Source organism: Arthrobotrys flagrans (assembly GCF_004000055.1).
Source record: "Arthrobotrys flagrans strain CBS H-5679 chromosome Unknown unitig_0, whole genome shotgun sequence".
NCBI classification, from domain to species: Eukaryota; Fungi; Ascomycota; class Orbiliomycetes; order Orbiliales; family Orbiliaceae; genus Arthrobotrys; species Arthrobotrys flagrans.
The window spans coordinates 4,152,263-4,176,064 of NW_027137550.1; the positions used below are offsets into that span (position 1 = coordinate 4,152,263).

The following is a 23,802-nucleotide window of genomic DNA, read 5'->3' on the forward strand; positions in this document are numbered from 1 at the left end:
TCAACCAAAACCATCGACAAGAACATTAAGAAGCAATGGCGCCAACTACCACCCATTTTCTCCCGGCGCCCGAGGTTCGCAAGCAATTCGCCGGCCTCTCAGAGGACGACGAGAATGAACGATTAGAGGCTGCGAAACGTCTCAACCTTGCCTTGCGAAACGTCACCGAAAACCGCGACGAAACTGTCAAATACTGTTTAACTCGATTGATCAAAGGTCTAACGAGTGCTAATGATTCGAGTCGTCTTGGGTTCTCCCTGGCTCTGGTAGAGGTAGGAACCTTCTCTCTTGTTGGTTAAATATTATATTTTACTAAATTAACTGGGGCCATTTAGTTGATCTACAGCCTCCTCGATCCAAAAGACCCACTATTGACCAACCTACCCTTCCGATCCGTCGTCCAACTTATCGTGGAGCATACTGAACCCACCGGTGGGCTTTCAAGGTCAGAGGAACGAGGATTTTACTTTGGCCGACTATTCGGCTTGAAAGCAATAATCGAAACAGAACTGTTGTTCACAAAGGAGTCGGATATATCGAATTGGCAGTCGGTGTTAACACAGTTGGTGGTTTTGGCGCAGAAAAAACCGTGGTTACGGGAATCCTGCTGTCTGGTTATTCGAAATGCTGTGCTCACGATGGAAAGTTCGCAGAAGGAGCTCATCAAAGCTACCTGCGACGAACTGGAGAAGTCTGGACTTATCAAATCCAGTGACGGTATCGGTATCTGGATCGCATTATTACAAAAGCATAAGGCGACATTAGAAAAACTGAACATCCGGTTCCAAAAACGGTCTTCGCCGTTCGAAAAGGCCTATCTCCGAACACTAGCCAAACTCCTAAAAGAATCAGAAGGAAAAGACGAAGATGGTGAAAAACTATCCCAGAAGGGCAGCTGGAACGCAAGGTTATCATGGGTCTGGGACGCAATATTCGAATTCTACACCTCCGATACCCCCCAAAAGGACATCGCTTCCTTCCCAGAGTTCTGGCAGGCAGTCGTAAACGACGGGCTCTTCTCTAGCGTATCTTCGGATGAACGTAAATTCTGGGGCTTCCTAGTATTCAACAAAGCCATCTCGACTTTTGATAACAAGGACACAATACTCCTACTCTTCTCGCGAAACCTTATGAAATGCTTCATCAATCAGCTAAGCTCGCCAGAACGTTATCTCCACAAAGCGGCCCAAAAGTCCCTGCGAGTCATAAAATCCAAAGCCGAGAACAGTTCCTCGACAGCACCAACTCTACTTACTTGTCTCTTAAGTCGCAACGGCTGTCTAAACTTCGAATCCTTCACAAAGACCAAAGTGATCGAATCTCTGTTCTCATGCGCAGACGAGCAGGGTCAATTAGAGATCGTTCAGTTTTTCAAATCTCTCATCCTGCAACCTGCGGCCGAAGATTCAAAATCCATCGAAAAATCCAGACAGTGGGCCGCAGACCAACTTCTCTCCATAATCCGGAGCAGCAAATCCACCCCGAAGAGCTCCTGCGTATTCGAAATCATCAATATATTCGTCGAATACGGTCACTTCAACATTAAATCAAACCTCTCCGCAGACCTCGCCTTCTCCGCCACAACCCAAGCAACCTTCAGAACTAGACTCTCTAGCTGTTTATCAGAACTTCTCCAAAACCCCAACTTCAAATCCACCGTCTGGCCCGCCAAAGCCGTTTTGCTAATAAAACAAAAACGAGAAGAATCAACCGACGAATTTGCAACAACCGTCGACGAAAGCATCTCAGAAGAAATTGAAAAAGTGTTCAAAATAATTTCAAAACTCGATAAAAAGGCCCCAACTCTTGGTTCTAGAAGATATGCCTTCGCACTGATGTATTCATTACTACTACTCCAACTCTTCAACGGCGAGCCCGATGCGATGGATATGCTCCAAGATCTCCACCTGGTATTCGACAAAATCGGCAAGGAGAGGAAAGAAAAGGAAAAGAAGGAGGATAAACATCGCCATAAACGCCAGAAGCATGAACCTGAAGAACATGACCACGACCACGAAGAAGAAGAGGAGCAGGACTCCCTTGAAATCCTGATCGAGTTGTTACTCGGATTTCTTGCTAAACCTTCGGTGTTGGCGAAGAAGATGTCGCAAACGGTATTCAAGTCTTTTGCGGATTCTTTGAGCGCATCTGCTTTGGATTCTTTATTGAGACCGTTGGTTGTCGATGAAACGCAGGAAGGTCAGAGGGAGTTGTTTGATATTGATGATGAGGATGAAGTTATGGATGACACTGGTTCCTCGGACGACGACGACGAAGAAGAAGGCTCGGACGTGGAAGTTATCGACGTAGAAGAAAATTCCGCGGACGAAGAAGACGACGGCGATGAAGATGATGACGATGACGATGAAGATTCGGAATCCTCAGACGACGACGACAATGGCGAGGATGATGACGACGCAGACGACGAACCCCTCGACGAAGAAACCCGTAAACTCCACGCCGCCCTCGCCGAAGCCCTGGGCACCTCCAAAAACCCAGATGCCTCCGACTCCGACTCTGACGAATCCATGGACGACGATCAAATGCTCCTCGTCGACGAACAACTCTCCAAAATCTTCAAACACCGCAAAACCCCCAACAAACGCCAACAGAGAGCTTCAGCCAAAGAATCGGTCGTAAATTTCAAAAACCGAGTTCTAGAACTTCTAGAGATATACGTCAAGGGAGATGGAAGCTGCGACGAGAAGATCAGAGTTATTGCTCCTTGTCTTGAAGCTATGCGAAAGACGGGCAATGCCAGCGTTCGCAGTAATGCTCATAGCGTTCTCAAATCATTAACACAATCCAATAAGAAAAAATCACCAAAAGATAAGGAAGAAGACACTACAGCCACAGCCACATTCACATCCCCATCTTCCGCCTTCGAAATCCTTCAACAAATCCACCAGGAATCATCCCAATCTAATCAGAATTCCCAGCAATCCCGTGAACACGCCGCATCATGCAGTCATTGCAGTTTATATATCTCCAGGATATTAGTAGCCGGCGATAAATCTTGGATCGAACGAATCATAGAGTTATATTTCACAAAAACAATGGTGAATTGGATGACTGACGCGAAATTTGGGACACAACCCGCTTTATTCACAGACTTTGTGACCTGGGCGGGGACGATAAGGAAGTCTTTAACTGCCGTTCCTGTTACCAGCGGCGAGAAGGTTGAAATCACGGGTAGAGCTGGGAAGAGTGATAAAAAGAGGAAGAGGAAGAACAAATAAACAACATCTTTGGGAGTTATTAGAGTCGCGCATCATACTATATTTACCACCGATCTAATATAGAATCTTGTACCATATACCATCAAAAGCAATTTTAAACATCATGATCAGACTTTTTGATATACTAATTCCACTCTCCATCCCCACGTAACCCCGCCTGAACCTTTCTATACCCCCCTCCTCTTCGACCTGACCCTCTTCACAAAACAACAATCCCACATCCTAACGCCGTAATAACTACAATCGGTTGTCCCGATTTTTTCTCCTCGGGTTTCGCACGACCGGATATACCACCCATAATGCTCTCCGACTGATTTGCCAGCATGCCTAGCGGGTTAAACATCCCCGGTCCAACAGCAGGGTTATTCGGAGTCGTATCACCGGCTATGATCCGTATTACTCCTACCATAGTATTGTCATCTTGCATGCCTGGGAAGGAGGGGTAGAGCTTCAATTTCCATGATTCCTTCCGGTCCATTGTCCAGATGCGAAGAGATTGGTGCCGTAGGCGAAGTTAAAGACCCCAACGTTCCGAGGGCCAAACCGGATAATGAAATTGATTTTTATTTTCTTTCTTTCTTATCATCATCATTATCTCCTGTTTCTCGATCTCGTTACCACCAACAAGAACAGGAGGCGTAGGCTCTCCACCCCCATTCCGGAGTTTAATTGTTGCATTATTTGCGTTGATATCGTCATGAGGGCCTACGATATACAATTCGATTGACGAATTGATCGTGGGTAAGTTGAGGCTTCTCCGCCCGAGGTATCTAGATATTGATTATGTAGCTAGGTGTACTTTGAGTTTACGTCGGAATTGATTCATCTTGGGTTCAGATCATAGTTCCCTCCCTCGTAAAAATTCTCAAAGTCGCCTTCTCTCTCTAAGATTCTATACCACTTGGGTAGCCTCCTATCGATATCGTATACATGCCCCCAAAGCCTAAGTATAGAGCAAGAGCAGAGCAGATGGCGTTATAAAAAAACTACTATTGTACATAATAAATACCAGAGTAACATGGAAAATAAAAAAACGCCATCCTTTGCCGCATAGTAGGAATAATAATACTAGTATTATACAAAAAACGATAATAAAAAAGTCGTCACCGCAAGCCCCCTTTTATGATAATAACCCATCATCCGTCAATTTTGTTTCATTCATATGATGATTTTGTTTTTGTTTGCGTGTGTTCCATTCTATCCTCCTCCTCCTGACTATCATATCCCTTTCGCTCTCATTCTTTCCATCTTGATATTTCCAGAGATGTATGCGTCATGCATGCGTTCACAGATCGGTCCCAAATTCCCCGCCAGCAGCAATAATCTGCGAGGAAGACGCCGCAGTAGCAGGTGCGGCATTGCTGCTCTCACTGCTACTCGTCTGCCCCGGGATTATCAACTCTTCATCTCCTTCTTCATCCGTCACGAATTTCCTTTCCGAGACGTGGGCCTTGGGTGTCCAGATCTTATTCTCAAATATTCCGGCTTGCTGTCCTTCCTCGTGCTTGAACGTGCAGTGCGGGTTTAGACAAGGCTTGAACTTGCAAGGGACGTCCAGGGTTTGTGGGTTATGCGTGAATGGACAGTTGGGCTTTGTGCAGGCGGCGCCGAAGCGGCAGGGGGGCATCGCGGCGTTCGTGGGACTGGAAAGGTAAAAAGTTAGTTGTCTGTATATGTATGATAGAGTAGGAAGTAAAAACATACTGTTTAAATGGACAATGCGGGTTTTTGCAGTTAGGCCAGAACTTGCAATCCTGTTGCTCAAAGGCTTGTTGTGGCTTGCTGCCTCCGCTCGCGGGACTTGGGTGCGACGATGTGCACTTCTTGTTCTTGCAGTTGATGCCGAAAGCACACTTTTCGCCGGAGAAAGCCACGGGTCTGTTCGGATCCGATACGGGGGACTGGTGGGCGAACACGCAATCGGCCTTGGTACACCTCAAACCGAACTTGCAGGCGACGTCCTCCTGACCGGCCGCATCCTCTCCTGCGCCCTCGGCGCCTTCTCCCATTTCCGTATCGCCACCGGCCGCCTGCTGCTGCTGTTGTTGCTGGTGCTGCTGCCTCGGCTTGTTATGATGGTTATTGTTCTTGGGCGTGTTATCGACCCGATCGAACAGCGACCTTCCGGGTTGCGGCTGTTCCTGCCCGGGCATGCCACCAGGTCCACCCATAAACCCGTTCGGACCGATCATCCCCATCATTCTCGCCTGCTGCTCCATCATCTGTAAAAACTGAAACTGCTGTTCCGGTGACATCATCATCGGTCCGAACTGCCCTTGCTGCGCCATATTCGGATTGCTCATCGCGTTCATATAAGCGCTCTGCATGTGCCCGCCTTGCTGGTTGCGGCCCATGTGGCGCTGGTTCATCGGACCACCTTGAGGTCCGTTGAAGCCCGGGCGCTGGCCACCACGCTGCATGTCGTGTTTTTGTATTCTGAATTGATCGCCGCCTCGGTTGCCAGGCACCCGTCTGAGAGGATCGTTGGAGCGGTCCATGTTCTTCTGGATCTGGTTGTAGAGGCCACCGGGTCTCCGTTGCTTTTGGGTCTGATTCTGGTTTTGGTTCTGATGACGCATGGCTTTCGGACCGGTTGGGCTATAATTAAAAAGAAGGTTAGTCTGCGATACTCGATAATAATATGAGAGGGGAGATGAGGGAAAAAAACATACACTCCTTCCAACGCCTCGTGCGAATCATCAGCCATATCCTCATCCGGCCTACTACCACTCTCCTGCCCATCAACCACTCCAATCGGCGCCGCTCCATTCCCAGCCCCCAATTCTCTCGATAACCTAGCCAGCTCACTAAACATCCAACTGGTGAAGACCTTCACACTCTCATCTTCCGGTCCGAGACCTAACAGATCCCCGGATAATTCAGCAGTGATCTGTGATTCGGTCTTGCCGTTTACGAGCATGAGTACTATGTACTCGCTGAGCGGTGAAGCATCTTCGCCGTCGGAACTCCAGCCGATTTCTACTATCTTCTGCTGGACGGAGGCGGATAGTTGCTCCGCTAGGGGAGTGCCGGACTGCAGTTGCACCGTCATGGTGAACTTTTTTTTTTTTTTTTTTTTTCTCGTAGTCGGAATTTGATGTTCTTTTCGAGAAGAAACAGAGGTATTTCGAGTCGGAGGTTTTTTGAAGAAGAGGAAGGAAGGATAATTAGATAGAGATAGTGATGATATGAACGGGAGAGATGGGAATCTAGGGGGTGGAGGTTTGAAGGTCAGGCGAATGACCGTGAAACGTGACCCAGAACAAACAAAAAGTGGTTTGCGATGGAAAGGTGCTCGGAAGAGGGCGATTCTTTCGACAAGCTGTTTGATTTGGATGATGAAGATGTCGACGGCGATGAATGCAAGATGTGAAGCGGAGCAGAGGACGGAGATGGTGGTAAGTACGCGCGCGCGCAGAGGAGAAGATGTCGATGGTTTGGGCGATTATTGATCGAGGAAGTTGAGATGATGGAAAGGAATGGAAGCGAGAGAGCAAGAGCAGTTCAACTCAACTTAAGAGAAGAAGAGGAAAATTGGGTGTTCGCGCTGTTGGAACGCTGCGCCACCGCCACACCTTGTAAAAACTGCCAACCGAAACAACAATCGCATTAATAAGCACCGCCCATCTAACAGGTGGCTGGTGTTAGTAGATTAGATCTGATTGATTATAGGATCAGATAAGATAATATGGACAGTGGCTAAATGCAACAACAACTCCAAATCAACCCTCCAAATTTGAGCCACACCCCGCAACCAACGTAGCTATGGTTAGCTAGTATCTGTCTCAATCGCACAACCAACCCAACAAACTCTGCGACTCTCATCATCCATTGGCCGGTCCAACATCTCTTATCTACTACATACTCCGGTGCCACTCTACAATTAAGAAAGAGACATAAACAATGGCGTCGTTAACTCCCAAAGAAAAGATCGCCCTGATCACCCGCAACCTGCAGGAAGTCCTGGGCGAAGATATCATTGCCGATGTCATCGAGAAACAGAACCGACCCCTCAAGATCTACTGGGGTATTTACTCCCTCATTCCTCACCTTATACTCTACTCTCCAATAGCTATACCGAGTCTATACCGCTAGTACTAATGGTAAACAGGCACGGCGACAACTGGCCGCCCCCACTGCGGCTACTTCGTCCCCATGACCAAACTCGCGCATTTCCTCCGCGCCGGCTGCGAAGTCACCATCCTCCTCGCCGACCTGCACGCTTTCCTCGATAATATGAAGGCACCCATAGAACTAGTCCAACATCGGGCCAAATACTACGAATTCCTGGTAAAATCCGTATTAAAATCCATCGGTGTCAGTATTGACAAGTTGAGATTTGTATTCGGGTCGAGTTATCAGAAGAGTGAAGCCTATATTATGGATATCTTTAGGTTGTCGAGTATTGTGACGGAACATGATGCGAAGAAGGCCGGCGCGGAGGTGGTTAAGCAGGTTGCCAGTCCGTTGTTGTCCGGGTTGATTTACCCGTTGATGCAGGCGTTGGATGAGGAGCATCTTGGTGTCGATGCTCAGTACGTTCCTCCATTCCCCTTACTGCTTTATAAGTGACAATGGACCGTGCTAACCGAAGGAAAGATTCGGTGGCGTCGACCAACGTAAAATATTCACCCTAGCGGTCGAAAACCTCCCAAGTCTGGGCTATAAAACCCGCGCCCACCTGATGAACCCAATGGTCCCCGGTCTCGCCGGCGGCAAAATGTCAGCATCGGATCCGAATTCCAAAATTGACCTTCTAGACTCCGCTGCCGATGTTGAGAAGAAACTGAAAAAGGCCGTCTGTGCACCTAAAGAAGTTGAAGGAAACGGTGTCATTGCTTTTGTCGAGTATGTGTTAATACCGATTTCGGAATTGGGAGCTGAAGACGGGAAGGCACGGTTTGTGATCGAGAAGGACGGTCAGGAGATTGTTTACGAGACTATCGAGAAGTTGAAGGAGGATTATATTGCCGATACCGTATGTCCTTTCCCTCTCTGATACTTCTACAAAACTGCCTGCTAACCTTTTCAAAAGATCGGACCTAAAGAACTAAAAGTCGCCACAACCCTGGCACTCAACAAGCTCCTCGACCCAATCAGGGAAGAATACGCCAACAGCCCAGAATTCAAGGAAATTGAAAAACTGGCTTACCCGCCTCCACCGGCTCCGGAAAAGAAGAAGAAGGAAAAGAAGATCGGTACGGGATATGTTGCCAAGAAGAAGGGTGAAGTCGATGGACAAGCCGCTCCTACTACGGTTGATTTGCCAGTCGCTGCTCCCGGGCCAAGTACGCCTGCGGCACAGGGCCTTCCCGGACCATACCTGAGGTTCACCGAAGCAATCCAAAATGGGAAGGTATCTGCAGCCAGGGATGCCCTCAAAGCGATCGAAAGAATAGGAGTCGCCCCCGCTAAGCTCCGGGAATTAAAAGGACAGCTTTCTGATCTGGAAGGGATCGATCGTGCAGGTCGTGAGTAGGCTGTCGGACCTCAAGATCGATGATTCCGTGTAAGCCCTCATGTTTTCATACCAGACTAGAAGACTTGTTATTAGATTATCCTTATCCTTGTTTCTATTGTTCCTGCTATTGCTGTTAGTATACTATGGCAGCCGATTGAATATAATCACTTAGGGGGGTGCGTTATCAAATAGATGAAAAAAATAAAAATAAAAATAAAAGAAATTTATTATCAATACTAGAAAAATCCCATCTAAAACGCCTGATCCAACGCCCCATATCCTATACAAACAGATCCATCTATCCCACTATACCCCATAGGATGCCATAAAAAACCTTCTGACTCCGTATATAAACCGCTAATAACAATGAAATTCAGCAATGATACCCTTCGATCTCGTAGAAAGTATGCATGCAATCCCATCTAGCTGAACCTCCCCTTCCCAGGTTTGATCAAAGCCTTATTCAACGCCGCGTTCCTAAAGACCTTGTTCGTAGAATCCTTACCAACTCTCCCACTCATGACTCCCGAAAAACTTCGCCCCTTATCCAACATCCTCAACTTTCCGATATCCTCCCTCCTAACATTCGCGAACCCAATCTGTCGTTTCTCCTTCTTATCATTATGCTTCTTCATCGCCTTTTTCAATTCTTCAACTTGTGCTTTTTCTTTAGTGAGTTTTGTTTCTCGTAGTTTGAAGTACAGAGCTGACCAATCTGTGATTTTTACGGTTTCTTCCGAGCCGGAGGCGTTTAGGAACTTGTCGAGTGTTTCTGGACCGATGTCACGGCAGATGAAGTCTTGCCAGAGTTCGCTGATTTCGGGGACCAGTTGTGGGCAGTTTTGTTGGATTGTTTTCTATTTTTCGATAATAATTAGCACGGTTCCTTTGAGAAAGCTCCTTCGAGGGAGGAGGTGGAGAGGGAACGTACTAGTTTATCGGGACTTTCGACTCGCGCAAGGATTGGTTTGACGACGCTGTAGGGAAGGTCTCCGACATCATCGATAACTAATCTTATGTTAGTTTGGTGTTATTGGAACGGCAGGTCTGGAGGGAGGTATAAATACCATTGATATGTCGGATACAAACTCGCTTCGCGAGGTCAAAGAGCGAGGGAATCGGAAATCCTTGTCCGACGTACATTGATATATCCTAGGTACGCACAATGTGCTGTCTAGCTTGAAGCCAGATGCTTGGTAAAGGAACGAATGAGCGATTGGAGATGGTGGGTGGAGATGGTAAGAAGAAAAGTTGAAGGTTGAAGAACACGTTCGAGAGGTCGGTGTAAGGGAGGATATAAAGATACGCCGAGTAACGTGACGTTGGTAGGTGATCGGCGGGGTTGAAGGTTTGTGCCCGAGACAAAAAATATTGGCGGTATATTTATGTCGTCGTCGCGTTGAGCGGTCTGAGCGGGATCGGAGTTGTGTAATGAACGCAGTTGGTGAGGAGGTTGATATGGAGAGGGGGTAGGTTATTCAGGATCCGAGTTTATAGCAGCTGAGATTCGAATCCCGGTTGTTATACGATATCGGGTATTCGGTTGCAGTGATGGTCGGGAGTTATGATAATTGATTTTTGGGATTAGATATGGTGCGGTGAGGTGGATTAGCTAATGTCGAGGTGGAAGGATAGTGCGTCGTTGCTGTCGGAGTCGCGGGGGATGAAGATGGCAGCGCGGCGGGATGTGGGCCTGGAGGCCATGATGGTGGATGAATGGATTCGAGTTGCTGCTGCGGTAGATTTGACAGCATGGGGTCTTTTTTTTGGCGTGGTGGCTTTTGTATGGGGGATCCCTGGTCTATTGCGTGGTTGGTTTGCTTAAGCGAGGGACTTGGCCCGGGTGAGCAGGGGTGCACCGGAGCTGTTCGAACGGCCGTTGGAAATCACAGAAAAGTACGGATCTCACTTCGACTTCGATTGGAAAATCATTATTAAAAAATAAAATAAAAGGGGAAGTTTATATTTGCCAATCTGTAAATTCAATTCAACCTACCACCTTGTCAAGCATTTTTCTATACAATCAGTCTGGTTTCAAGTCTATAGATCTACAACTATCATGATGGTCGTTATTAATCATTCTAGTTCGAAGTTTGTTAGTAATATCGATAAGGACGAGGAAGTTCGGTGAATGGCAGAGGTAAATTAAATCTATAATGATATCATTGGCATCCAAAGGATGTTAATGGAGACGTTGTTAGTGGTGGCTCAGGCTTAAGAGTCTAGTTAATATCTTTGAAGATGGCGGATTGGATGCTAGACGAATCGGTGAAAAGGAATACGTAGGGGCGCTACTTCATGAATTCAAGATCTGAAGACTTTGAAAAACCTGATAGCTACTTATATATATAGCTAGCTCGAATTCGAGGAGGTTAATTCCACGAGCTACGAGACCAAGAGAAGCTTCGAAGCATTGATCAATTCAATTCAATTCCAAGTTCGAAGCCTATCGTAGAGCTATAACACTAGATCCGGATATCCACAGTGCTCAAGCTAGAGACATATGTCATTAATTATATATATATAGGGTTCTTCGGGGCTAACAAGTTTATTCGAAGATGTTTTAAGAGTTCGATCTGAATGATTTTATCACCGTAGCTAGTGCAAAGATTAAAGAAAGCTTCTTACTAATCTATTCCTCTCATTCCAGCTGAAGCACGTAATTTAAACCATCTAGACTAGCTATAGCCCCGGCGGCGACCAGATCTGGCAAGTATGTTATAGTATACTAACTAGATGCGCATTTGAGATGTGTGAAGTTCGGATATCTTGAAAATCTACTGTATTCCCGGCCAGGGACACCCGTAGCCGAGAAGGGCAAAATCCCCAGGCTTTCATACGGCTGAACATGAAACAAATCTCGGCCTTATATTCGGATCCCATGTTACTCCGTAGGCATCTATATTCCAACAGTCCCACCGAGTTGTATGGCTATTCGCCTCGGTCCCGTCAGCCGTCTGGTCGTTTCAAGCCTACCAGCTAATAGTTAGATATACACGACTATACGTACGTATTTAGAACACCTAGCGTTATTTTTACAAATATAGTACGTCGGGGCTGGAGGCCAAGTATTTTGATATATTATTACTATCACCACCAGTCCCCATGATCCCACCCCTAACTTCCTTCCGGCATCTGCTCCCGCGCTAGGTACGGTATATCCTCCTTCATAATCCGTTTAGTATACACTCAGGTCGTATGATACTGCCCAAAAAAGAAAATATACCCGTTTCGTCGGCGATAAAAGTATCAACGTGACGCATTCTAGAACTCTAATCGGCTGATCTGCATGTCCCAGATCCCGTACTACTTGCTGCTCTAGTTTTATTGTTAACTTCTACTTGCTTATGTATGCACCCCTTTCTGTAGGGTTGATACGCGTGCGGCCGAGGGGGAAATAGGGACGTATCGTATGGGGCCATTCGGATATTTATGCATGCGGGTTGGAATAGGGAAGTGTAGACGTCGGAATATAGCTGAGCTTCTACGTTCTGGAACATGAGGTTTAGGATATTCACTGTGGGATGGAAGGGATGATAAATGGAAGGATTCATGAACCTACCTAGAGGGAGGAGAAGAGGGTGAATATATAGATGACCAGGGTTCCATGAGAGAGCGACCCTGTCTTCCATCGAATTTAAACACTCGACATTTGAATTATATATATATCTTGCAGCGTGGCCGACGCCGCGACACAGCAACCCAATTGGCTAAATTAACCGATATTGGACCATTTAGAGCCGTATTGTGTCTGTATATTGCACGGTACAGCCAAACCTCCCTCGGAGATTTCTGCTGGGCGTTTCGTCGGGTAGAAAACCTGGTGGTTGAAGTTCCAATCGGGTGTGATAACGAGAAGATCCGCTTCTCGACGGGAACAGGACACATGATTTTGAGATTGCATAGTATCATCTCCCCATATAAAGGGCCCCAAAGAAACCTCTCCAAGCAACTACCACGACGAGAACCACATATCGGGAGATTAATTGGCTCGGATCCCAACCTGAACTTCCCGTCACTCCCATTTGACAAAAAAAAAAACAAGAAGAAACTTGCAAGCTTGTCGACGGGTACCTTCCAACATTTCGGACAGGCCGCCAAGGGTTTCGGCTAGCTGAGACGGTGATTCGATACCGACAGGCTGTTAGACCATCTGCAGCAGCTCGCCTCCAGTGTTCAACTTTCGGGCAAGCGGGATATTTGCCCAAAACTTGCATCTTACATTTTCACATTACCTACAACGAACGAACGAAAGAGCTGACCTAAAGATTTCCTCGTCTCGCTCTTGCCGAGAAAAGGCATCCTTCGATCGAGGTGGCCAGATCTCCGGGATTTATTGGACACAAGCGAGCGAGCGAGCTCACAGGCCGGGCTGGCTGATTGTTACATAGCACTACCGATAGTAAGGTGCTAGCATCGAGCTACCCTGGAAGTGTCTCAAACCGTCCGTTTTGATATCGTGATGATAGGGGATCCACTTTTGATATCGCTAGACCTGCTTGTTCGGTGGGATGGGTGCTTGCAGCCTAGTTTTTTGGCTTCCCCATATATTTACTCGAGACGACGCTCCTGCATGCCGGTACATTACATGGCTCGAGTTATAGATTTCCACGTGCAGGTATAAGACATGTACAGCTCTCGAGATATGCAACGATTAGTTAGACAAGGGATCGCGACTACTTGGAATCCATCTTTCCCATTTGCCATAACCCAGCAGCACAATATTAATTGCACAATCAAGAAATGTATGCACTTTAGACGGTACTCACATACACCTACGTGAGACAAATGTTCAGCTGAAGAATCTACCTTACCTGCAATTGCATGGGAAGACGGTGCCGGGACTTCATTTCCTTTTAAAAGCGCAGCATTTCTCCATCGTTTTGCGCCCTGGCTGCTGCAGGGCCTGCTTCGAGGTCGGCTTTTTCTCCGCTAGTCAGGACCGAAGTTTTCTATGTATGCTTTTACCCTCCAGAAACCTCGCAGGACCAGCCCGAAAGGGTTTATGAAACCGAACATGATTTTTTATAGATAGAAACTCCGAATAGCAATATTAATCCTGCTTGCTGCTGTGACTTTAATAGCGCGATAACTGCATGCGCTTGATGACTCTGGTTTAATAATACAGTCGACTCCCAGCATTTCTTTCTCTTTCCCACATATAGCCTGCTATCACAACTTTCAATTCAACCAACCTTGTAACGTAAAGTAACGCAACGTAAAGCAACGTACGTCCCTTGATCTCGCAGCACTAACCACTAGAATTATGGATATTACATCACCCGCATAACTCTCCTCGACAAAGGGACTGTCTTTTTAACGTTTGCGAATTTCTTTCCTCTGTCGGACGAGGTGGACAGAACAGATTTAGGCCTTTTTGTGCTGTTGGACAGAACGAGTGCATCCTTGGGACTAGGGCGGACAGCATTGCATACTAGGACGAATCCGCGGGGATCGACTTGCCTGCCAACTGAGACCACTGACTTCACGACTTACCGTAGCTTGCAGATTCCTGGATTTTCTGCTGGACTGGATTTAACGTATGCATAGCTGGCCGTTATAGCACATTTACTTGGATCTATATCGATACCAGCAGCAACACGCCAATTAATTGCAAACCAACGTCCAAGCTGCCTACATTCTACATGGAAGTTGAATTCTGACCGGACCGATATCGAAGTTGCCGTTGAACAAGCAAAGACGCTCGTTCCCCTCAGTTGGCCCCGTTTTATTTCAATCCTCTGCGACCAACAGGACAGAATCTCCGGATCAGAGTGTGAGGAAATACAGATTGGCCCAGATTTAGACATACACTCCGCCCTCAAAACCTTACCCCCCTCAGTTCAGAAAACCTTATACGGAGGCTCCTCCAGAGAGAGAGAGAGCTGGACAGCTGCAGTCAGACAAGAAAAGATGTCGGGCAAACGAAAGCTCATATCTGCTCCCGTCCTCGAGACAACCACCAACCCTCTGGTACAACAGCATGCTCAGAATCAACATACCCATCCAGCGTCGCAGCCTCACCAAGGGCAACACGCACACAGTTTGAGCATATCTTCCAATTCCTCGGCGTTATCCCAAGGGAATCAGAGTTATCTGGACTCGCCGACATCATTTTTTCCGCCAGACCAAAGCTTCGCACCTCGACCTTCCATCAGTATTGCTGGCTCTGTTACGCCAACAGCGAGTGGTAGACACGGTAGCTTTGCCGCGTTCAATGTGTCGTCGTTGTTTTCGAGGGGAAAGCAGGGGAGCTCGAGTGAAAAGGACTTGAAGATATCGGCTCCGAGATTTAGGTATGTCTTTTAAATACTCGCTTTTTTACGTCCCTTGCACAATCGGTTTATTATATGATTGGGTTTTGGTTTCGTTTTCGGTTCGGACTTTTTCAAGGGTTTCCTGTTCGTCTACGACATACATGGCTAGCTGCTTTCCTAGCAATTCGGGGTGTTTGTACGGCTGTAGACGAATAGGACTGGCTCGATCGAGCACCCTCAGAAATTCCACACGCATATACCTTATGCTATGCACGAAATGCATGCTTTTGGAGTTTTTTTTTTTTTTTTTTTTTCGAATGCAATGCATTTATCGCTCAGGCATTATCCAGGGTCTGCCTTCCATTAAAGATAGGACCCGGGTAAATATATGCAATGCAGAACCCGGATGAATATCGAAATGGAAAAGAATGAGATTCAAACGGGGACGTGCTTCTCCCCTCATCCGTCCCACTTGCATACTCCGAACACATATCTCAAACAGGTCCCAGGATCATGGTCGAAAAGCGGAGGAAAAAAGAGAGGGTATCTCTATTTGGAACGTCTAGAAAAGGACAGCCTGAAAAGAGAGAGAGGTAGAGAGAAGGGTGTAGGATGAAATTAAAGTTGCACTCACCTCGCGAGATCTCGGATATATTTTATCCAGATTATACCACAGTCATATTGAGTGTGCTACCACTGCTCCCCTCCCTTCTTTCCTCCCTCGGATAGCAAGCTCCCTTCCCCGTCAGCTGTGTTGGACGAAGAGGGTTTACGTCGGCATATACATAACATGACTGGAGGGGGTTCTGAATCCCAGCCTCGACATCGGATCCATCGAACATCTGAAACGGGTCTGGGCGTGTGGCCCCAGCGCAGCCCAACGGCACAGGTTCTTATCGAGGCTGTTATTATCCCCCGCTGCCGTTGAAGATTCCTGATATCATCCGAAGAGCTAGCTAGTGAGTTAGCTACATGCTGCTACGTACTTACAAACCTATATCTTTCCCATGTGGCTTTATCCCCTCCACGCGGTGGAATGTTCTGAAGAAAACGCTTTGATCCGCAATTACTCTGATGCATTATTCACACTCGAGATACCCTCATTATCATCGTCATAATTATTGCTACTGTCACCATTTCGATACAGCTGTTATTGTCTGTGCTCATGCAAAGTTGAAGCCGGAGGGTATGTGCTGGTAGAGGTACTTGTGATATTGCTGCACTCGATATCGCTAGCAATCCTTCGATATCCGCATTGGTCCTCCCATAAGACATATTGCAATCTCCCCCTCCTCTCCCCCCTCTCTGCCTTCATTCAGCCTCGTTGCTTTTTTAATTTCTATCTCTCAATCTCCCATTTCTTTTCTTTCTCTCCTCCTTTCCTATCGTCGAATATCAAACCTACGCGAGACAGTCAGGTTAATTTTTTTCGGACAGAGTCGAGCGTCAGGAATCGCACAATATCTCGCCCGGGTCTGCGTATCCGCCCGCAGGGAGCCAAGCTCACCAACAATCAACCAATCCCAACACCAGTTCCTCCACCGCCATCCACAGAACCAATTCCATCTCTGAAAAACCCGGTTCTTCCTCATCGGATGCCTCCAACTATTTCCCCTACCAACCGCTCTTTCACAGTAGGGAAGACAGTCAGGACTCCTCCTCTTTTCCATATGGCATGAATATGGCGCCCCTCGGAGATCATCGAAGGGACCTTAAGGTCCTGCAGGGTCCAGGCGGCGGCGCTAATGGGTACAGCAGCAGCAATCCAACCCTGACCCAAACCCCTCCGTCAGCTTCTCCTACTGGCCAAACATGGAAGGCCATCCACCACTCTTCTAGTTTCGGCAGCAACCCCCACGACTCTTCTTTTGGTGGTGTCTCCTCGGTTCTGGACGACATGGCCAAACTCTCCGGCTCCCCGGAATTCAAACAAAGCGATATATTCAGCCCTCTGAACATGGACGACTCTCCGCAGGCGGGCCGCAATGGGAGTGGACATCCCGGCAGTATGGACTTTAGCTACTCAGGAAACTCGATGGACGGCTACTTCACCCCTGGGGATGACCGGCGACCGTCGGTGGCTTCGGTAAATACCACGGCCTCTTCAACCGGTTCCAAGACCTCGTTAGGAAAGAGGCTCAACGGGAAGCTGCATGGCATCTTTGGCGATGCCGAGGGTGGTGGTCATCACAACATTATACAGCACCCTCACCCGCAGCATTCCAGCACAATCCCTGTTAGCCAGTCTGACACGAACCTTCCTGGAAATAAGCTGCATCATGCTCCTACTGCGCCGGTGAATAATCCTCCTAGACCCAGAACCCCCCAGCCCCCATCTTCAGACGTTGTACCGTTCCTATTTCAGGACGCCAACGTGAGTAGGACCTCGCATACTGTTGAGCGTTCCTTTATATATCAGTCCTTGAAGTCGCGGCGTTTACTTTTTTGCGTGTGCGCTCGTTCGCAGGGCGGTTTTTGTGCTAATTTAGATACCACGGGATCATTAGGATATCCAAACCTTCGGCGAGGCTCGAATTCAACCCGAATTAGTCCACGATAGACATCGGTACCATCGAGACGAGCAAAATATCGACCCTAAATCTTCCGCCCACAACTTCTTCAACAAGAAAGGAAAGACACCCGGTAAACCTTCCCCTGGTAGAGACTACGATGGTGGAGCCAGCGATAGGGAGCTTCCTCAGCACCGCAGGGACTTGTTCTCATCATCATATGGTAATTCGACAACGAACCTGCCGAGGGCGAGCTCTCCCTCGCCCTCCCTTCGTAGTTTGAATTCAGGCATGGGATCGATCTCGAACGCAGCAGGCCACACTGCGGCCTCCACGTCGTCAGGTGGTGAAAAGGCGACGAAACTCTCGTTTTTGAAAGGGATGCTCAAGGGTAGGGATAAGAAAGCAAAGGATGAGGAACCCGATGCGAACACCATGTCACCGGTAGCACCGCGCAAAGACCGACACCCCAGCATCAAAGTCGGGGAACCAGTACCAAGTTCCGCCCGTGGTATGCGCCAAGAAGTTCCAAAGCGTGGTACAACAGCGCCACTTACCAGTGAGTTTAATATCAACCCAGCAATCTTCGCCCTCCCGGATTATTATCATGGACCTGGGAATGGTAACAATAGAAAAGCCCTTGGGAATACAACCCCATCGGGTAGTAAGACGAAGAAACGCGGCGACTCGTTCGAAAAGCCCCTCGGTAAAGACGCTAGCAAATATCACAATACCATGCCACCGGAAACGACGGGGAACCTGCTTGACATATTCGATTTGACGAATATGGATGGTATTGTCGCCCAATCGCCGGCGCCGGCGCATCCTTCCATCGCCGAGGCCTCGAAATCTAAGCAAAAGCAGGAAACCAATGGTTCTTGGAATGCTCCCGACAGTTGGGCTGTTGGTGGTCGACAGCAGAAGGTTGCTGAAGCTCATCCCCAAGAAGAGGTGGAAGAGATCCCGGAGGAAATACTCCGAAAACAATCATTATCACAGGTACTATTTTGGAGAATCAGGAGCTTGGTTTTGTTGAAAGCTAATCGCTATTTAGTTCTGCATTCGAGTCTTCCGTGTCGATGGTTCCTTTACGACGCTTTCATCCAACATCAATTCAACGGTTACCGACCTGCTACATCAGCTGGGGAAGAAGTCATTCCTGCAAGATGACCTCTCAAACTACGTTATAATACTACGTAAAGGAGAGCTTGCCAGAATCTTAGGCCCCAACGAGCGACCTTTGATAATGCAGAAAAAGCTCTTGGAACAGGTTGGGTATAATGATGAAGATAGAGTCGATGAGATCGGACGAGAGGATAACAGCTATCTTTGCCGCTTTACATTCCTCCCTTCGCGTGTCAGCGGCCACTCTTTGGTATGGTCATCTATCTCACGTGGTGAGAGCTTTCAAGACTGACAATTTTCCACGTTTTAGGATCCCGACACCGGCTTCAGCAATTATAAATATAACCACGTTGATCTTAGCGGCCGGAATCTGCTCACTATACCGATTGCTTTCTACCACAAGACCAGCGAAATTTCCTCGTTGAACTTGTCACGTAATCTCTCCCTTCAGGTACCCCAGGATTTCATTCAAGCCTGTACAAACTTAAAGGAAGTCAAGTTCCGCAATAATGAAGCCTGGGACCTGCCATCAAGCTTTGCCCATATCTCACGACTCACGTATATGGATATATCCAACAACAGACTCAAGAACCTCGGAAATGCCAAACTCCACAGGCACGAGGGCCTCGTAGCCCTGAAGATGGCTAACAATCGTATTAAGGAGCTACCTGAGGAGTTCTCAAAGCTCCACAATCTCAGGGGCCTAAACGTCGCGTCGAATTACCTTACTGCAATCCCGCCACTGGTTTCGAAGCTTGTTACACTTGTTGAATTGGATCTTTCCTTCAATAAAATCAAAGAAATACCAGAGGAAATCGGTTCGCTTAAGGCCTTGGAAAGGTTAATTCTTTCCCATAACCAGATTGCAGGGGACCTCTCTGCTGGTTTGGCAGGGCTTCGAGCTTTGAAGGAGCTTGATATCAGGCACAACAACCTCATCTCCGTGGACGTGCTTGGAGAGTTAGATCGACTCGAAACTCTTTATTCGGGCCATAATGAGATTTCGTCTTTCACCTGCGGATTCGAGAGAATCCGAACTTTGCACCTCAATAGCAGCAAAGTGACAGCCTTTACTATCAAATCTATCACCCCCACCCTAACTTATCTCAATCTATCGGATAACAAGATGACTGCCTTGGCGGATAACTTCTGTGACATGTTGCCGAATCTTGAGAAATTGGTTCTAGATAAAAACAAAATCAACTCCCTTCCTTCCCAAATCGGTAAATTGAAGAAACTTATTCAACTGAGCTGTACTAGCAACCATCTTACTACCCTCCCACCCGAAATCGGCCAGCTTATCGATTTGCGCGTACTCGACCTTCACGACAACGACATTGCCAAACTGCCATCCGAAATTTGGTCTATGATCAGTCTTACGAGTCTCAACCTATCTTCCAACGTCCTTACCGCCTTCCCTAAACTCCAGACGACACAGGTGCCCGCGGTTCAGCCCCAACCTGCAAGTGACCCCGCGCAGAGCACTGAAAATAATGAGTATAGCCCACTTCAAGTCATCTACGAAACGTCAGAGTTCACATCTAATGGGCTTCTTAGCACTGGGAGTCCGAATGCAACAAGTCGAAAGGGTTCATTCGCTTCAGTCAACAATGCCCTCAGAAAGGCATCGGTAGCATCGAAAGGTTCTGATGTCAGTAATGTAGTCGGTACTGGGACTTTTACGCCTCAATCTCGCAAGGATTCGACTGCTTCTAGTAGGATAGCTAACACATTCGCTTCGAACCTTCGATTCCTATACTTGGCCGACAATCGACTTGGTGACGAAGTGTTTGATGAGATTTCACTATTGAGCGAGTTGAGGGTCTTGAACCTGTCGTACAACCGGATTTACGATATTCCTTCGCGCGCACTGACTAAACTAGTATGGCTCAACGAGCTGTATCTGTCCGGGAACGAATTGACTAGCTTGCCAACCGACGACCTGGAACATATCTCAAGTCTGAAGGTTTTACATCTCAATTCTAACAAGTTCCAAACCCTCCCCGCCGAACTAGGCAAGATAAGACGGCTTCATGTTCTGGACGTTGGATCGAATGCACTCAAATACAATATCTCTAACTGGCCCTACGACTGGAATTGGTGAGTATTGTCGTGATTGGTGTAATTTTGCTCAAGATTGCTGACAAGCTTCTAGGAATTGGAATTTGGAGCTACGATACCTCAATCTTTCTGGCAACAGAAGGCTCGAAATCAAGGCAAACTTTGCAACTAATGGCCTCCGAGAACAGCAGCAGAGCTTTACCGACTTCAACGCTCTCAAATCTTTGAGAGTGCTCGGTCTCATGGATGTCACTACAACGAATCCCTCTTTCCCCGACCAATCCGAGGATTGTCGTGTGAGAACAGCAGGAACTCAAATTAAGAATATGATGTACGGCATGGCGGACTCTCTTGGTCGAAGCGAGCACTTGTCGATGATCGACATGGTTGTACCACGATTTAGAGGAAATGAAGACGAAGTCCTTTTCGGCTTCTACGATGGACAGACGCTGCCTCACAGCGGTAGCAAAGTCGCCAAGTTCTTGCAAGAACAGACAATCTTCTACCTAACAGAAGAAATGCGAAAGCTGCGTGCTGAAGAAACTCCAGCTGCTGCACTACGTCGAGCCTTCCTTGCTATGAACCGCGAGTTATTGCTAACTGGGCTTGCAACTCATGAAGAAAAAACTCATTCCCCACGCGACAGACATCGTGGCACAAATTCTGGAGTCCAGACGAATCTAACGAGGGACGATATTCAGCTTGGCGCTACTTCTGCGCTCGTTTATATCAAGGAACACGACATGTATGTTGCCAACGTTGGTGATGCCATGGGATTGCTCGTTCAGACTAGCGGCGAGTACAAGCTTTTGACGAAGAAGCATGATCCATTATCGCCCTCCGAATTGGAACGCATTCGAGATACTGGTGGATATGTTTCGCGAAGCGGTAGAGTCAACGATCACCTTGAAATATCGCGTGCCTTTGGCTATCTACAGCTTATTCCAAGCGTCCAGGCTTGCCCGTCCGTTGAGCAGTGGAAGATCACAGAGGCCGACGAGTTCTTGATCCTGGCGAGCAAAGAGATTTGGGATCATATGAGCTATCAGACAGCCGTGTATATTGCCAACCAGGAGAAGGGTGACTTGATGCTTGCGGCTCAGAAGTTGAGAGATTTCGCGATTGGTTACGGTGCTACCAACAAAATCATGGTCATGATTGTTGAGGTCGGTGGTCTCGTTAAACAGCGCAGACGTGTTGGAAGAAGTACGTCCATTGTTCCCGGTATGGACGACGACGCGCGGCAACGTGGTGCACGACCTCGCAAGGGTGATATGGAAGACGACTCAAGATGGCGCAAATTCGGCCGAGAAATTCCACCGCCTGAAGTCGATGTATGCTTGGTATTCACTGATATCAAGGGTTCTACTCTGCTTTGGGAAACGTACCCTATTGCCATGAGATCAGCCATAAAGTCGCATAACGATATCATGAGAGAACAGCTACGGTTGGTCGGAGGATACGAGGTCAAGACTGAAGGTGACGCCTTTATGGTTGCTTTCCCGACAGTAACATCAGCACTGTTGTGGACCTTCAACGTTCAGTTAATGCTTTTGTCGTATGAAGCTTGGCCACCTGAGATTTTGCGCTCGCAGCAGTGCGCTGAGGTTTGGGCCAGTGATGGGGACGGCGTTAAGAGTTTGGTGTATAGGGGCCTTTCGGTCCGCATGGGTATTCACTTTGGACAACCTGTGTGCGAGAGAGATCCTATTACAAAACGTATGGACTACTTCGGACCTATGGTGAATCGTGCTGCTCGTATTGAAGGTGTTGCGGACGGTGGACAGATCGCGGTCAGTATGGATTACCTTACGGAGTTGAAGAAGGTAGACGCTTTGTATCCACCAGAGGAAACAGCTACCGCGAGCAAGCCGAACGATTCGTTCGGTGATGTCACGTACGAGGACTCTATCCGCAATGATTTGAGAACCCTGAGAAACTCGAATGGTTGGATTATCAAGCCGCTAGGCGAGAAGAAACTGAAAGGTTTGGAAAATCCGGAAATCATCTCCTTAATGATCCCGCCTTCGTTGGCTGGTAGAGAATCCGATACCTTGATCGAGAAGAGCCCACCATCGGAGACTGGATTGACACCAGAGATGGTCCTGCCGCTCTACGATTGCACTTTGAGGCTAGAAAAGCTTTGCTCTCAGCTAAATTCGGCAGGGCTTATGTCGCAATTTATCCTCGACGGGCAATACAGTAAGGATATACTTCAGAAGAAGATTCAGGAAGGAGGCACAGATCCAAGAATTTTGGAATTTGTGGAGTATATTGTTACTCGGATTGAGGTATGTGGCTTATCAATATCCTACATTTGGTATATAGGGATGCTAACATTTTGTACTAGTCCTCGATCACGACCCTTTATCTTCGATCGATCATGAAGAACGTTCCCAACGTCGATGACAACGGCCCACAGGAGTCCGGTCTTGCGTTCGGTTCATCCATTACTTCCATCTTGTCTTCCCTCAGAGTTTTACTCGAGTCCGACCCACGACTGCAGATTGCGAAGTCAGCAAGTCCATCCAGAAGTAACAGTAATGCTTCCGCGGTCGATAGTACGGTTACGGACGATTTTCCAAGCGAGGACTACGACGATTGTGAGATTAATGAGGCGCCTTTTGCAAATGTTTGATTTTGAAATTTCTGTTCTTTCCGAAATTCTCGATAAAGTCAGGTGTCGATGAAGAGCCTCCGTCTGTTTACAAGGGGGTTTCCTGGGCTTTCGGTGTCTTTTTGCTACTGCTACCGTTTTAATAATCATTCTTTTTTTTCCTTTCGCTGTCTGGGGTGTACCGCTTTAGCCTGGCGTACTTACTCTGTGTATGTTGCTGTCCCTTCTTTCTTTTTTACTTCCTTTCGCTCTTTTGTACTGGGGGGGTTTCCGGAAAAATGTGAAATTAGCAGGCGACTTTCGTTTCTGACCTGACCTTTGAAGATTCCCTTTTACTTTTTTTTTTTTTTTTTCACTTTAATGTTTGTACAGAAGTGCTTTGAAAAGTGGTATACCTATTCTGCGATTTTTGTCCAGTGTACGAGTGTCTTTTTGTATAACGTTTATTAGGGTCTTATACTTACCTCCGGGCTCTCGAATCAAGTCCGAATATTTAATTGATTTTCTTACTTTACTCTTTTCAATTGATCTT

At 47.4% G+C, this 23,802-nt stretch overlaps 5 protein-coding genes across 6 annotated transcripts; 3 read left to right on the top strand and 2 right to left on the bottom strand.

Annotated features, from left to right (window-relative positions):
• Nucleotides 1-35: 35 nt before the first annotated feature.
• On the top strand, nt 36-3,239 carry DFL_004258 (uncharacterized protein; the record flags this gene model as incomplete). The annotated part of the gene is made up of 2 exons (XM_067633321.1): nt 36-272; nt 336-3,239. The coding sequence occupies 2 exons, from the start codon at nt 36-38 to the stop codon at nt 3,237-3,239; spliced, it is 3,141 nt and encodes a 1,046-aa protein (XP_067491502.1).
• Nucleotides 3,240-4,524: 1,285 nt separating this feature from the next.
• On the bottom strand, nt 4,525-6,291 carry DFL_004259 (uncharacterized protein; the record flags this gene model as incomplete). The annotated part of the gene is made up of 3 exons (XM_067633322.1): nt 4,525-4,882; nt 4,944-5,837; nt 5,912-6,291. 3 exons carry the CDS (start codon nt 6,289-6,291, stop codon nt 4,525-4,527), a joined length of 1,632 nt encoding a protein of 543 aa, XP_067491503.1.
• An 851-nt stretch (nt 6,292-7,142) lies between these two features.
• On the top strand, nt 7,143-8,718 carry DFL_004260 (uncharacterized protein; the record flags this gene model as incomplete). The annotated part of the gene is made up of 4 exons (XM_067633324.1): nt 7,143-7,266; nt 7,351-7,774; nt 7,839-8,217; nt 8,275-8,718. 4 exons carry the CDS (start codon nt 7,143-7,145, stop codon nt 8,716-8,718), a joined length of 1,371 nt encoding a protein of 456 aa, XP_067491504.1.
• A 404-nt stretch (nt 8,719-9,122) lies between these two features.
• On the bottom strand, nt 9,123-9,843 carry DFL_004261 (uncharacterized protein; the record flags this gene model as incomplete). The annotated part of the gene is made up of 3 exons (XM_067633325.1): nt 9,123-9,557; nt 9,632-9,708; nt 9,768-9,843. 3 exons carry the CDS (start codon nt 9,841-9,843, stop codon nt 9,123-9,125), a joined length of 588 nt encoding a protein of 195 aa, XP_067491505.1.
• A 6,789-nt stretch (nt 9,844-16,632) lies between these two features.
• DFL_004262 (uncharacterized protein) lies at nt 16,633-23,291 on the top strand (the record flags this gene model as incomplete). Of its 2 annotated transcripts, none has more annotated exons than XM_067633326.1 (8): nt 16,633-17,331; nt 17,465-18,026; nt 18,105-18,466; nt 18,522-18,842; nt 18,903-20,089; nt 20,150-20,692; nt 20,748-22,944; nt 23,004-23,291. In XM_067633326.1, 8 exons carry the CDS (start codon nt 16,633-16,635, stop codon nt 23,289-23,291), a joined length of 6,159 nt encoding a protein of 2,052 aa, XP_067491506.1. The 2 variants fall into 2 exon arrangements, with proteins under 2 accessions (XP_067491506.1, XP_067491507.1); XM_067633327.1 differs by having other exon boundaries at nt 16,633-17,253.
• Nucleotides 23,292-23,802: the final 511 nt, after the last annotated feature.